General features: G+C 39.4%; 1 protein-coding gene across 1 annotated transcript in view; it reads left to right on the forward strand.

Moving 5' to 3' along the window:
• ARHGAP19 (Rho GTPase activating protein 19) overlaps positions 1-14,966 on the forward strand; it is a 52,522-nt gene extending 37,556 nt beyond the window's left edge. Inside the window, exons 9-12 of the mRNA XM_037496075.2 lie at positions 2,335-2,433; positions 6,453-6,563; positions 7,095-7,173; positions 11,036-14,966. Coding sequence (XP_037351972.1) covers positions 2,335-2,433; positions 6,453-6,563; positions 7,095-7,173; positions 11,036-11,046 — 300 coding nt within the window. The 3' untranslated portion in view covers positions 11,047-14,966. The remainder of the gene's footprint in view (positions 1-2,334; positions 2,434-6,452; positions 6,564-7,094; positions 7,174-11,035) is intronic.
• Positions 14,967-15,930: the final 964 nt, after the last annotated feature.

Raw genomic sequence — 15,930 nt, forward strand, 5'->3', positions numbered from 1 at the left:
ATTATTTTTTTTAATACCTTATCTTAAATATAGGACCAGACATAAATAAGTGTTCAGAAAATGTTGGACTGAACTGTTCTCAACAATTAGGGAAGTGCTTTAAGGGAAGTTTTCTATCACTCTCTTTGAAGTTGCTTTGAGATCTAGCAATTTGTGAGGGTGTTTGCTGAGTATTGCAGATTCAAAGCAGTTTAATAATTTAATTCGGAATACAAACTATGACAGCTATTCAGGTAGGAAACGTATAATTTTTCTCGTCAAGAACATTGACGGTTAAAGATTATACAAAGGAAAAAACCCAGTATTTTTTCTTCTTTGGGAAGGATAGAAGAAATTAAGTCACTCATCTTAACAGTGTTTATATTTTGAATATTTCTTTTAGTCAAAAGGAAAAAAGATAAAAAAAAAATAGAGCAAATTCCTATGGATATATATTTTACAGAGTTATGATCATACTGTATTCTTTCTTTAATCTCTCCATTAGTCAATAAGCATGATAGCATACACATTTTCTGATGTATGCTCAAAAACTTGCATTGGGACTCCCTGGTGGCTTAGGGGTTAAGTCTCAGCACTATCATGGCTGCGGCACTATCATTCCTCGGTAGGGAGCTTATCCACATATCGCACAGCAGACCTCTCCTGTCTCGTCCACTGCTCCCCTTAGCAGTGTATTTCTGTAAATCCTCCTGTTCTGCTCTCCACTCTGTCTCTGGTGAATCCTCTCACACACTCTCCACCCACTATCACCTCTAGTCTACACCATAGACTTCCATGCAAAAATACAAAAAAACCATTAACAACAAAAACTTCCTTGCAGGATTTAAAATACTGCCATTTATTTTGAAGATACTATAATTTTACTACTTCCTAATTTTTCTCCATGAAAAATTTCTCACTATAGAAACATTTAAACTTCCAGACGAGTATAAAGAAAAAAGTAAAAAAATCTCCTATAATTATCCAGAAATAACCACTGATAACATTTTGGAGTTTCTTACCATGAACATGTATTTCACATTTTATCCTTTCGCTTAATTGAGATTATAATATATATTTAGTTTTTTATATCTTACCATTTTCACTTAACATCATATCATGAACATTTTCCATGTCATTAAAAGGCTGTAAACATTTTTAATGGTTGCATATTTCATCATATAACCTAATATATATACAGTTTGCCATCTACTGGGCACATTGAGGAAGTAGGTCATTTATTCATTGACAAATTTTGTTTGTAAGTACTTTCATTGTAGATTACTTCCTAGAAGTGGCATGACCAAAGGGCACGATGCCCTTTTTTCCTTTTTTTTTTTTTGCTCGATACATGTACTAGGTCCCTTTTAGTATTAGGCCCTTCCTTCACTCTTTGCCTTCATTTTTCTCCCTAAAAAATTGCCAAAGTGTGCTTGTTTTAATACATTTTAAATTTGTAGTAATTTAAATTTAGAGGAAAATTGCGAAAATAGTACAGAGAATTCCCATGTGACTTTTACCCAATTACTACTAATGCTAATATTGTTAAAACTAACACTGATACATTACTAGTAATATTGTAGACTTTATTCAGATTTTACCAGTTTTTACACTAATAATTGTTTCTCTCCTCCAGGATACTGCATTGCATTTATTTTTCTTAAAAAATATTTATTTATTTATGCATACAAGAGCTGGGGTACAGGCCAGAAATGTGGGAATGAGAGAATTCACCAGAGACAGAGTGGGGAACAGAACAGGCAGACTGACTAAAATACACTGCTAAGGGGAGCAGTGGGCAAGTCAGGAGAGGTCTGCTGCGCCATGTGGGTTGCTCCCTGACCAGCCGGGAATCGAACTCGTGCTGTAGAAGCTGCGGATTGCTTCATAGTATGGTGCTTAACCCCTTGCGCCACCGAGGATGCCCCCTGCATTGCATTTAAACACACATACATACATCTCTCTCTCTGTACTTGTGAAAGAAATCAGATTAGTTTTCATAGTCTGGATTTTTCTGCCATACTTGTAGTGTTACTTAATGTGTTCCGCAGTCCTCTTACGATTCTAAAAGTTTGATCTAATTTAGATTTCATTTTTTTGTACGTTGATGGTATGTATGTACTTTTTAATTTAATTACCCCCTCAGAGTAATTTCCAGAGTAATTTTTGACTTTTTTTTTTTTTTGGCAGCATCATTTCTGCCTCACTGATTTGCCAACCTGCTAATCTATTTATGTATGGACTCACTTACTCCTTTTTTTTCCTGGATCATTACACTTACAGTATTGGGTTGTCATAGAATGCTCCCTTTTGATGGGGAAATATTAACAAAATGTTTGCTATGTTTTCTTTTAGTTTATTAAGCAATCTGTGACCCAAACACCAGGGCAAGAACCTTCTACTCCCCGGGTACAGAAGAGGGCCCGTTCACGGTCCTTCAGTGGCCTTATTAAGGTAGATATGCTGTGCTTGCCTTTTAGCATTGACTGTGAGAAAATGTAACTAACAGTCTGATTTTTCTTATACATAACAGTGTTCTTTTCTTTGGCATCCTATAAAGGGTTCATCTGTAAGGGGTTAAGGATAGAACTTGGAAAAAATTTTATTATTCAAAGCATTTTGCTGTTTTTCAAATCAGAAAAGGAACTCTATAAGTGGAGTAAAAGAAATAAAGGTCCTTCTTTCTCCCTTTGGATTGCCGACAGAGTTCTTGTTCCTAAGCAGAGTAATGAGTCTCTTTTGCTTCATGACCTGCTTTGTGCTACATGCTTCATTGTGTGATTTGCTGAAGTCATAGAGAAATGAGAAAGTTGTAAGACACTAGGGAAATTGTTAGGAAGTAGATTTTCTAATGTGAATTTTAGGTAACTCAAATTTTTATAATCTTAGTATTTTGATCCATTGTTGTATTTTCTATCTTTGTATTAAATTCATTAAATATCTTGCTTTTAAAATAAATTATCTATCTATCTATCTATCTATCTATCTATCTATCTATCTATCTATCTATCTATCTATCTATCTAATCTATCTATTATTTCTGTGCTATTGCCACCACCAGTATGTTTGCAGATTAGACTCAATTCATCAGTCTTCATGGACAATTGGAGCTTGTAGTTAAGGGATACTGCCATCAGGTGGCAGTAGATAACTTGACTATGGAGTTCAAATTTCTAGACATAAATAAAGGCAAGTTTCTGGTTAACTTAAAGAGAGATTAGCAACATTTTTATTCTGCTGTTTTTCCTTTTAAAAATTGTTTTAACATTCCAAAATCTATGAACTCTTGACGGCAACATCAAGGAGTTCTTTGCATAAAATTAAAATTAGTATCCTAAAAATTGCCCTGTAATTTATATAATTTTCTTCTTTAAGCTGCAGTTATTATCATTAATCGATAAGTTTAGTATTCACTCTCAGTCCTGATCCATTGGGGCTGAATAGCCTCTGGGACATTGGTTTTGCTTGACATGAAAATTTCCTTAACTATCACAAAGTCAAAGGGACCCATAAAATGAGAGAAAATATTTGTAAAACATTTGTAAAACATAAGGGATTAATATTCAGAGTATTTAAAGAACTTTTAACAACCAGAGCAAAATCCCAACCAGATTAAAAAATCAATAGTGGATTTATAGACACTTCTCTGGAAAATTTACACAAATTGCTAGTAAACACATGAGAAGATGCAAATCAAAACCACAATGAGAATCAAATTCACACCCACTAGAATGACTGTTACTAAAAAAAGACACAACAAAGTAAGAAGTGTGGTGAGGTTCCAGAAATTGGAGCCCTGTTCCACTGCACTGTTGGTGGGAATCTAAAATGGTAAATCACCATGAAAAATAGTATGACTGTTACTTAAATAATTGAAAATAGAAATACTACATAATCCAACAAGTCCACTTTTGGGTACATACTCAAGAGAATTGAAAGTAGGAACATGAACAGATACTTGTATACTCAAGTTTGTGGCAACATGATTCACAGTAGCCAAAAGGTCAAAGCCACCCAAGTGTCCACTGATAGATGGAGAAATAAAAGAGCATTTGCAGATAATGGAGTATTACAAAGGAAGTAAGTCATGTCACATGCTACAACAAGGGTGAACCTTGAAAATATTGTGCTAAGTGATATAAGCTAGTCATAAAAGAACAAAAATTGTTCTGTTACTTATATGGCGTACTTAGACGTTTGCTCTAAGAGAGTAATCAGATTCATAGGAGCAGAAGATAGAATGGTAGTTGCTAGGGTTTGGGGGAAATTAGGTGGAGAGTGATTGTTTAATGGTACAGAGGTTTTCTCTGGGAATCTGAAATGTTCTGGAAATGGGTGGGGTTAATGTTTATATAATCTGACTATGCTTGATGCCACTGAACTCTCCATTTAAAAATGGTTAAAATGGGGCTTCCCCAGGTGGCGCAGTGGTTGAGCGCTGGGCTGCGGGGCTGCCTGCAGCCTCTGCAGCGCCGGCTCGATCCCCAGCCACCTGTGAGGGTCTCACATGGCTCTCAGACCTCTCCTGCCGTGCCCACTGCTCCCCTCAGCAGTGTATTTCATCAGTCTGCCTGTTCTGTTCCCTGCTCTGGCTCTGGTGAATTCTCTCACCCTCCCGTGCTTCTGACTGTACCCAGTGCTTGTATAAATAAATAAATCTTTAAAAAAATAAATCACGATGATAATGTTTAAAAAAAAATGGTTAAAATGGCACATTTTATGTGTGTGTTTTACCACACACAAAATAAAAATCCCTTTGCTCTCATCCTAGTAGTGCATTCACTTGCTCAGACATGGCTAGTAAAAACTTAACAAATTGGTTCTTTTTACTTGAAAGTCTGGCATTCCTTCTGACTTCCCTGTCTTTTTTTTTTTTTTTTTTAAAGATTTAATTATTTATGCATACAAGAACTGAGGTACAAGCCAGAGATGGGGGGGTAGTGAGAGGATCTACCAGAGACAGAGTGGGGAACAGAACAGGCAGATTGACCAAAGTACACTGCTGAGGGGAGCAGCGGGCGAGTCAGGAGAGGTCTGCTGCGCCATGTGGGTTGCTCCCTGGCCGGCTGGGGATCGAACGTGTGCTGCAGAGGCTGCAGATTGCTTCATAGTGAGGTGCTTAACCCCTTGTGCCACCAGGGAGGCCCTGACTTCCCTGTCTTGATAACAGGAGAAGTTATAGTCAAATAAATGTTTCTCAAATAGATGTTTCTTTGACTAAAGTTAGGTGAGTGTAGTAAGCAGTTGGTTCTAGATGTATTGCTAATTGTTGCTTGAAATGTAAATAAATAGTATATCCTCTTGGCAACTGCCCATCTTTTACTGAGGGAATTTAGAACTTTAGAATTCTATCAGCAACTTAAAAAAAATGTTAGCTAGTTTCATAAAACAAGAATAAAAGGTTTTCATTGTAAATGAAGAGACCTTTGAGCTAATAATTGATATGGGTTTCTGCCTAATAGCAGTGAAATAAGGAGATGTCTTATTTCATAAGTTCACTGGAAACTGTGCAGCTGTCCTGTAGCTTCTGGGCCCCCAGTTTAGCTTGCTTTGAGGTAGTATTTGACCTGTGAAAGGAAGCGGGACTGGTCTTATTTGCCAGCATTTCTGTTTTTAACTATTTGATTTATATCCTGCTTTGATCATTTTTGGGCTAGGTTTTTTTTTCCCCTCAGACCACCTCCTCTCTTATAAATAATGTATTACATCAGGATATTCTGCTGTATATATTATAGAGTTTATTTAGAGTTTATTCTAGTTTTGATATATTCCTTTTTTGGAATTCAAAATTTATTCTCTAAGGAGAAAAATGGAAGATTTCTCCAAAGATGGTAGAATTGTCGCTGTCAGCTGTTGCAGTAAGTTACATCAGTATCTGAGCTGCTCAGAGATGAAAGGGCTTTTAGTCCTACTCAGAATGTCAGTAGAGTCATCTGACCCTCTTAAGAAGACCTGTATTCTCTTGTGGCTATATTAGAAACTCTTAAAGAATTCCTCCAAATTTTCCAATCCTGTATGAGGCCATGAGAGGGAAGCAAAGTCTTGGAGTGGACGCAGCATAAGTATCCCTTGGTGGGGAGACAAGGGGGGCACTCTTTATACCGCCAGAGATAGCATGTCTTCAGGGGAAAGAAACTACACTGGTAAGGAACTGGCATTTCTTTCATGTTCTTAGAAATGCAACTGTGATTGGCCTGTATAAGCTATTTTAAATAGACTATATAGTTGCACTAATATTTCAGCCCAGTAAAGGAAAAGTGATCACTAAAGAGAGGCGATGATTTCAGGGTTTTTCTTTTATAGAACACTTTGACTTCCCTAGTGTCAGATGGCCTGGGAGGGCCCCTACATAATTTATCAGAAAACTGAGTTTATTTTTTAGCCTAAGAAACTATGGTTCTGAAGGTGGGTTTAGCTATAATATGAACATAGTCGATGTTTCTAAACCAAATATTTTTCTCTTCCTAAATCAGCGGAAGGTCCTAGGAAATCCGATGATGTCAGAAAAGAAAAATAAGACCCCTACTCCGGAATCTGTAGCTTTTGGTGACTTGAAGAGAGCCAGCAAAGAAAATATGAACCTAGTAAGATACTGTTTTCTGGACTTTTTCTCTCTTTCTGTGTACATTTGTAGAAGGAGGACAACGGATATACTGTCATCTGTTTTTCCTTTGTTTCACTGGACCGTTCAGTTATTCCCTTTTCTCAGTTAATCCTTTCATTTATGCTGTCTTATTTTTGTAGATTTTTACTGGTTTATTCAACAAACACATATGAGTTGAAGGAGGAGCTAGCCAGTCATAAGCAGAGAAGATAAATACAGTGAAATAGCTCCACAAAGTGCTGGAGGGATCATTCTTTCTGGGAGACTCCACAGCGTGGGTGACCTTTGAGCCAGGCCTACCTGGCACTGCATTAGCTGGGGGCTGGTCCTTCAGGCATCTCAGGCAGAGTTACTTCATTAAGCTAGCAATAAAATAAGTTAAGATTAATGATAAAAATATATCAGTCTCATTAAAACTTCTCATGTTGAATTTGAACAAGTAATTCCTCAGTAGCCTGTCTATAGGAATGACAGTAGCACATTTACGCCACTAAATTTTTTCTTATTACAGTTATTTTCTGACTCCCCGCCTGTCATGATGACACCAACAAGATTGAAATGGTCTGAGGGGAAGAAAGAGGAGAAAAAAGGTACTAAGTGCTCTTATTCCATATTCTTAATGAGTGTTGCTCCTTTCTGCATCTGGTCAGCCAGTAGCCTTTTTTGAATTCCCAGTGTAGAATGGCTGCGACCAGAAGCAGTGTAAAAATTACAAGGCACTTGCCCTTGAGTTCATTTAGCAGATGGTTCTTGAGCAGCTACTCAGCACTGTCCCAGGTGCTGAGGAGTAGAGCTGTGAACACAGACCTACAGGGTCCCTGCATTCTTGGGCAGATGGGAGACATGAAAAATATCTTAAGAATACTTGTTAAGCAAATTAAAAACAAGTGTAAACTAATTTGTGAAACCAAGCGAAGGCATGCTGAGAATATCATCAGTAAACATGGAATAGACTTTAGTCTTGTTTATGCAGTGATGCTTCCTTGATAAACAACTCATGCTGAAGGGCCCTGGAAATCAAATCATGTAACGTGATTTTGAGAATATTTAGGACAAGAAGGATTACGTAGTGTTGGCACTGTTGTTTGCACCTTGGGTTCATTTTGGTAAAAGGCTGTTGTACTTTCCTCTGAGGAAAGACCTTGGGATTTGTAGACAGGCTTGATCTGAGTCATCATTTCTCTGGTTTGGAAAAGCCATTCATTCTCTATGAGCCTGTTTTTGCCTCTGAAAATGAGGATAATAGTTAAATCTACTTCACAGGTTTCTTATGAGACTCAATTGGAATAATATTGGGGAAGCATGTGTTAATTGTTAAAATGTATAGTAGTAAATTATAACTAAAATAACGAATTGGTTTGTTTTATAAGACTTGTATAACAGATGAAGTCTACTGGACATGAGCATAATTACTTACATATTTGAAGCACCAGCAAGAGAAAGAGAACCAAAAAAGCTTGATACTGATGGACAAATCTTTATTCTTTTTTAGAAAATTAGATTTCTTTACTTGAATGCATGTTCTGATCTTTCTTCTTTCCACCATGCTTTTGACTTCTAAACTGAGCTGTCTGATTAAGGCAAGTCAGTGTTTGAATTATTTCCACCTGTGGGCCTCCTTGGTGGCGCAACGGGTTAAGTCTTGGCATGATGAAGCTATCAGCAGTCACTGCAGCATGAGCTCGATCCCCAGACAGGGAGTTGACCCACATGGCACAGAAGACCTTTCCTGTCTCACTTGCTGCTCCCCTCAGCAGTGTATTTCAGTAGATCTGCCTGTTCTGCTCCCCACTCTGTCTCTGGTGAATCTCCTTGCCCCTCCCCCACATACCTCTGGCCTATACTCCTGCTCTTGTATGCATAAATAAATAAAATAAATCTTTAAAAAATAAACATTTCCCCCTATATATCCATGAGTCAAAACCAAACATGTTTGCTTCAGTTCTACTTTTGTTGCTTTCATTTGTGGAAAGCTAATCAAAAAATGATATTATCTTTCTATGATGACAGTTCCATTTTTTGGAAGAAAGAAATGAATTTAAATTAAGCCAGTTTAATATTTTATTTTTATTTTTTAAAGATTTATTTATTTATGCATGCAAGAACTGGGGTGCGGAGGGTGAGAGGATTCACTAGAGACAGAGTGGGAAACAGAACAAGCAGATTGACTGAAATACACTCACCGGACCCTCACCGGCTGAGGGGAGCAGGGGGCAAGTCAGGGGAGGTCTGCTGCACCATGTGGGCAGCAGCCTGGTCGGCCAGGGATGGAACTCGTGCTGCAGTGGCTGCGGACAGCTTCATAGGTTGCGTCTTAACCCGTTGCGCCACAAGGGAGGCCCAGTCAGTTTAACATTTTAGTTTTAGAGCAGGTATTCTTAACTTGTCTGATATTGTTGATGTAATTTTATATGTAGGTACATATGTGCATTTTCTGAAGGAGAGAATATATAGTTTTTATTAGAGTCTCAAAAGTATTAGTGATTCAGAATGGTGGAGGTCCACAGATAATGAATGACCTTCCACTGAATGAAGCCATGGTGTTTCACTTTTCTCTGTTCCTGGTCATGTCCTCTGTCTGCAAATGATGAAATGATGCTGCATTCTTCTTCTTTTTTTTTTTTTTAAATGAGGCATGTATTTTTATTTATTTGTTTGTTTGTTTGTTCGTACATGCACTGGGTATAGTCAGAAGCGCGGGAGGGTGAGAGAATTCACCAGAGCCAGAGCGGGGAGCAGAGCAGGCAGAAGGACCGAAGTACACTGCTGAGGGGAGCAGCGGGCGGCAGGAGAGGTCTGCGCGCCATGTGGGACCCTCCTCCGGTGGCCGGGAGCAGCCGGGGATCGAACTGGCGCTGCAGAGGTCGCGGGCAGCTTCGCAACCCAGCGCTCAACCACTGCACCACCGGGGAGGCCCGATGCTGCATTATTCTTGTCTTCCTTCCTCCTCTCTAATTCTTTTCCATTTCTTTTTCTTTTCTTTTCTTTTCTTTTTTTTTTGTGGGACCCTCACCGGCGGCCGGGGAACAAACGGGCGCTGCAGAAGCTGCGGGCAGCCCTGCAGCCCAGCGCTCAACCGCTGCGCCACCAGGGGAGGCCCCTAATTCTTCTCCATTTCTGAGCGACCTATTGTTGTCTGCCTGCGTGTCCGCTTCTTGTGATTGTTGGTGGTCTGTCTTAAGTTCTCTGTTCATCTCTGCTTTTGCTTTACCCCCCTTAACAGCTTGGTCTACTTCCATAGCTTAGTTCTGCTCTCTGGACGATAACTGCTCCCAGATCTGAACTCCTTCACTCTCTAAGCCCACAGATCCAGTTATGTGCCATCTATTTCTTTTACACAATGGAAACAGTCAGTTTTTCAATGGTGATTTTATAAAAATAACATGTTCTTTGAAAAAGATAAACCAGTTTTATTATCATCATCACTAATAGTATTCTCAACATCATTCAAAAAGACATTTTTTTAGTACAGGGTTTCTCAACTTGGCACTATGCAACATTTGGTTCAAAAAATTCTTTACTGTGGAGCTACCCTGTGCATTGTTGGAGGTTTAGCAGCATTCCTGGTCTCTACTCAGCAGTTTGCCCAGTTCTCACACCAAAAATGCCTCCAGGCATTGCCAGATGATTCCAAAATGAGAGGAGGAGGCAAGATCATCCCTAGGTATAAACTACTGATTTAGCACCTGCTCATTAATTTTTAGCAGTGAGAATCTTAGCCATTGTTCAAAGTCTAGCCGAAACCCTACCTCCTCTTTGAAAGCTTCTTTGGCTAACCCAGCCAGATACACTTTTTCCTTTGAACTCTTTGACTTTCTAAAACATTGCTGTTTAATATGATTTATTATAGTTATTTATTTCTCATGTGTTGTCAATCTCAAACTGTTTTCTCTTCTGGAAGACAAGGGTCAGGAGAGGCCTCTTGTCTTCTGTTTTTCTCTTATTTTCATTAAGACAGTGCCTTGCATCTAGTAGGCATTTAGTAAACATTTGCTAGTGAGAGAAATAGTAGTGGTAAGAATATGAACTCTGCATTCACTTAGGCTTGGATTCAGTTCCCAGATTCACTGCCCAATAACTATGTGTCTTGGGGCAATTTAATTTGTGTAGGCTTCAGATTCTGCACTTGTAAAATGGCAAGATTGTTAACCTAATGTCCAGGTGGTTGTGAGGACAAATGAGTAAAATACCTAAAGAACTCAGAGTAGTCTATACCTTAGTTTATGCACTTAATGAAGTGGGGGCTGTTATTGCCATTGAGATGGTTTAATGAGTTGAGATTAGAGCAAATGTACAAAATGATTACTCTGGTTGTGAGCTCTAAATTATCAATTTTCTTTTATGCGCAATTTATAGGAAATATTAACTATACACTCTAGCTTTTAGGTAGGATGTTTGCATAAAGAAATATTTATAAATGTGATTAATGCTCTTGTTTCTCTCATAACCTAGCATTCCTCTGAAGGATCCAACCTCTCCTGTCTACCCAGGATTTTCTCTGCAGCGGGCAGGAGTCATTACTACTTACAGAGAAGCTTGGACTTGCAGCTTGCTTGCTGCATTTTGAATTGTGAAAGTCAGCTAATCCTGTGACCTCACTGATACTTCTAACCCCACTCACTGGATGATGCCCGTACACTCTGCCTTCTGAACCAGCACTAGCAACTTTCTGTCTTTTTTTTTTTTCCCCCCACTATTATGGGAAAAACCACTAACAAGGCAGCTTACACAGCACAGTAAATGGACAGACAAGGTGGGTTCTAGTGCTTATTCAGTGTATTTGCTTAGGCAGAGTGTACTTTTTTTAATATGAAATTTGTGCTTAACTCTGATTTTTTTTTTTTTTTTTTAACTACTGTCAATCCCAGTGGATTGATGTTATTTTTAACTGATATTTTGGGCTTTTCTGTTTTGATAGTATTATGGGGTTTTTGGTTGTTTCTTGTTTGTTTTTTGTTTTATTAAAAGCCATTTTTTGGAAAGGTAATCTAAATGGGCTCTAAGGCAGATAGATAGATACCCTTTCACCCTTTTCCACCTCAAGCTTTGGGAAAGCTCTTAATCTCATAAGCTATATTCTTCAGTACCTTATTGTGTTCAAAAAATTTCTAGCTTTCCTAGAAATTTTAAATTATTTCTTGGGTGTGAGATTATAGGATATTTGATCTGTGATCTTGAGAAAGGAGAATTTAGAATGTTAAAATTATCAAATTTCGGTTAAGTTGTGTCTCTCCATCCTTCTCTCCCTTTCCTCAGTGATGCCAAAATAGTTGTGTGGTTGCTGAACTCATTTCCATCAGTTTCCTCTCACCTAAAACATTTCTGGTGCCAATGTAATACTTCGGTGCCAAATCACTGTGACTCAGGGAAAGTCACTGACAGCTTTCTAGAGGTTTGCTGAAAGATCTGTATGTACGGAAGCTCCGGAGTGTGACTGGGATGGGCCTGAATGGCTTCATGTCCAGGACAACTCCTTACGAATGGGATTCTAGTGCATCCTTCTTAGGGATCTGGGATGCGGGCTAGACCACATCCTTGAGAGCAAGTTGGAGTCGGAGGAAGGAAGTGTGAGCATTGATGTTTGCAGGACTGAGAGGACTTAAAGGAGAAAATGTTCTTTGGGTGCACTTAAGGCTTTCACCAGTGTTTTAAGGAGCTGTTGCTATACTGACCTCTCCTTGTCAGATTGCGCATGGAGAGTGATTGGTGATGGGGCCAGACCTCTGACTGGGTTGGGCATGTCCGTGAGTTTGAGGTGAGCAATGGCATGACTTTGACCTGGTGTAAAGCCTCACTGCCTGGAGAGTGGCACATGGCAGGTAAGAATGTCTGGTTTGTGCCTACTTCGTTAAGCAGTGGGACATTCTTGCCTTGTGTGTGGAACTGAGTCAGGCCTCTATGTGGAAGCAGTTTCTCAACAAAGTATGATTTTCTGATCTGTTTTAAAACTATTGAAAATGCTGTGTTATTTCTGAGACAAAAGATGACTGGATTGGGGTTTGTGTCTGGTGTGAGTCCTTTTCTTTATTTTCTTTCTTTTGCTGCTATAACAGCGAAAGTAAAGGACCAATGTGAAATTTGGCCTTTCAGTGGATCATTTGTGAACAGTTGATGGGTAGGATTATAATGGTGCTTAGAGCCCCTATCTCGAGAGCAACTTATATGATTCTTTAAGATACATATTAGCTAATTCATTGTTGGACTGTTTTTCTTATTGGGAAAAAATTAAATTCCTTGGTACCAGCTATCACTGAATTCAAGCAAAAACTTGTTTTAGTATGACGAGAGTGATGGAGTGTCCACACTTCCTTTTCTGATTTGTCTGAGTGTTTCTTTGGAGGAAAGCCTATTTGCTATGTTCTGGCATCAGGTAGAGAGCGCAGAGCAGTGACCTGATAACCTTTTCATTCATTCTGTGGTTGCATTTGAGGGAGGAGTGGAGATATAGAGACATTCTGGGGATGAGTGGAATCGGTAAGCCAGGCTAGTGTTCCAGGCTGGTGTGGTGAGAGAGGTGTTTGTCACATGCACATGCTTTTAGATAGCTCGCCCCTTGGGCAGTTTATGTGATACTCGGGTAATGTGTGTTTCATTGGAGTTATTTATTGAGTATGCTGTCCCTTGCGTTAAGGGTATGATAGGTCATTTTTTTTACAGAAGCTGTGATCTAGTTGGAATCTGGATTTGAAGAAAAAAGAACATAACCTTCTACCTTGCAGTATGTGACTATTCTAATCCTGTGGAGTGTTATGGGGAACTCAAAGATAAAAAAGCCTTTTATCATTTGCTACAGAAGGGTACTATCTCCCTTCTGACTTGGTGGGTGGGTATTTTTGAGCCAGTATTTTTTAAAATTTAAAAAAATTAAAAAAATTTTGATTTTAAAACAATTTTTTAAAAAATCCATGTTTTTAAATTTGTTTTGTCATGTTTATTTTTCATGTTGGTATAATCTCTTTGAAAATGCTTCTTGCACCTTTTAAAATTTCATTTCTTTCTGAGTTGAATTGCGATAAGGTTTGATGTGGTGTCAGGAGGAGGCAGAATATTTGTGGCAGAGAACACAAGCATAAAAATGCCAACCACATCCCCTTGATTCAGGTTTGCACTGGGTGAGCTTCACCAGCTGGATCTGTGAAAACCGTAGATGCTGGAGTTTCTAGTCTTTTACAGCTATGGGCCTCCACACTGGGACCAATGACTGTGGTTTGAGAAACTCCACTGCAGCAATGAAAGAGAATTAGGGGGCACTGACTGTACCTGAGTGCCAAAACCTAGTAAAGGAGCCGGTACTTAACGAGCCATAACTGAAACTATGTTGATCCTCCATAAAGGAAAGTTCTTTGCCTTGAATGTCCTTCCAGAGTTAGTCAGGAATGACATGGGAACACCCTTGGGAAATGAGTAATGCAGGGCTGTTGACAGCAGTGGTCCCTGGATGTTCTGGCGGGGTCTTGTTTCACCTGCGTGTGAAGCCAGTTGATCCCGGAATGAGCAGAGCCATCTGTTCTCCTCAAGAGCCGTGTTTCTCCTCAGCTTTCCTCATTGGCACCTGTGTTAGATACGGTTTAAAATGCTGCCTTCTCGGAGAGTCTGTGGTCACTGGGGCTGTGCCCCACACTGACTCCCTGTGTGACCTTGCAGAACTGGGGCAGCCAATTTTGGGAAGGGACTTCTCCAGACTGTCTGCTTTCTGTCTTCATGCCAGGCCCTTGCACAGGTGCTTGAAGCTGGTGGCTCTTATTCTGCTCTTTTGAAGTTGAATTCCTGTTCCTAGGAAAGAGCTCATCCTTGTCCTCCTTTACCCTGAAACTTCTGCACTGAAGATAGGACCTTGGGTCTAAATCTGAGTTTCCAGCATTTGGCAGGATTGTCCTGGCATTTGGGAAAGATTTGGATTCCTAAGAGAACTTTTCAAGCCAGTGGGGATTAACCCAATCCTAAACTCACTATGGAAAGCCCGAGATCTTTCCACCAGTGGAGAGTTGGTGGAGGGGCTAGTGAGGAGCTGGAGTGCCAGGGTTACCATGGAAACTGGAGTGTGTGAGGCTGCAGCCTAGCTGGCTCAGGAGCCATTGAGCACTCCCCTAGGCGTGTTTAGCGACCAGCAGGACTTGTTGGGAAAACATTTCCCAGTCACAGGGTCCTTTCTTCATAGCAGGGGTTACTTTTGCCCGATCCCTGAGCTTGCTCAGCAAGAGAAGCAAGGTTTCCTATTTCACTTCACTGTTTTTAAATTTTCATTCTTATTTGACTGTTATATATAAGTGTGTATGTATGTAATGGAATATGTAAAGAAACAATTATATGCATTGTTTTCCTTTTATATTCATGTCATATTCTAAAATTAAATTTCTTTTCATACTCATAGGCTTTGAGTGGTCTTTTAACTCACATTTTGACTGAGGAATTATTTTAAAGAGAGATTGCTGCTTGTTCTGAGGAATATGAACCCTCTAAGAAAATTGCCATTTTGAATGTTTTCCTGGCTCGTGGGTGGGGTCGGAGGAGCGGGGCTTTGGGTGATAGGAGGTGGGGTTTGAGCCTCTGAGAATCCTGAGCTTCTTGAGTTCCTGTGTGAATCTTGAATGGTCGTGTAGGTTTCACTTGGACACATAACCTTTGTTTCTTCATTTAGAAATAAACCGTGTAGTTACAGTAACAGTAAAAACAGAAGGACATTTTCATCTAGAGAAGCAAATTGTAGTGCTTAGACACCTCTGGTTGAAATGTTTCTACCACTGATTTATTACATATGTGACCTTGGGTGTATCTCCTCATCTGAAAGGTGGGAAAACTGGTGTCTTAGTAATGCCATCCGTGCTCTTAGATATAAGGACTTTACACAGAGGTTTTCTTTTCTTTTTTTTTTTAAATAATAAATTTTATTTTTATATTCCCCATACAATTGCAACCCCCCCATTCTGATCCCAATCCCTCCCCTCCCGCCCCCCTACACAGAGGTTTTAATCTGAGGCCCATAGTTGTGCTTCAGGATGTCTTCTGCCTCTGTTATTCTATGTAAATTTTGTGTGCATTTGAATTTTTCAAAGGGAGAGATTTGATAGTTTCTGCAAGAATCCCAGAGGATTCCTTGACCACAGAAATGCTCAGAACCACCAGCCTTACACAGTGCCTGGCAGATGGCAAGTATTCATTAAATGTTAATTTTCTCTCTCTCTCTCTGCCAAGGAGACATTTTATAATCAGTAGGTTATTGATGCTGACATAGTGATTTTTGATAACAAAGGAATCACTTAAATCCGGAACAGATATAAAAACTCTGCAGTTGTCTTTACTCCATCACCTACACACGAATTCCTTTTGCTGTGTTAGCTCCCCAGGTG

This window comes from Talpa occidentalis, unplaced genomic scaffold (assembly GCF_014898055.3).
Source record: "Talpa occidentalis isolate TD23 unplaced genomic scaffold, MPIMG_talOcc4v2.1 talOcc4.8, whole genome shotgun sequence".
In the NCBI taxonomy this organism is placed as follows: Eukaryota; Metazoa; Chordata; class Mammalia; order Eulipotyphla; family Talpidae; genus Talpa; species Talpa occidentalis.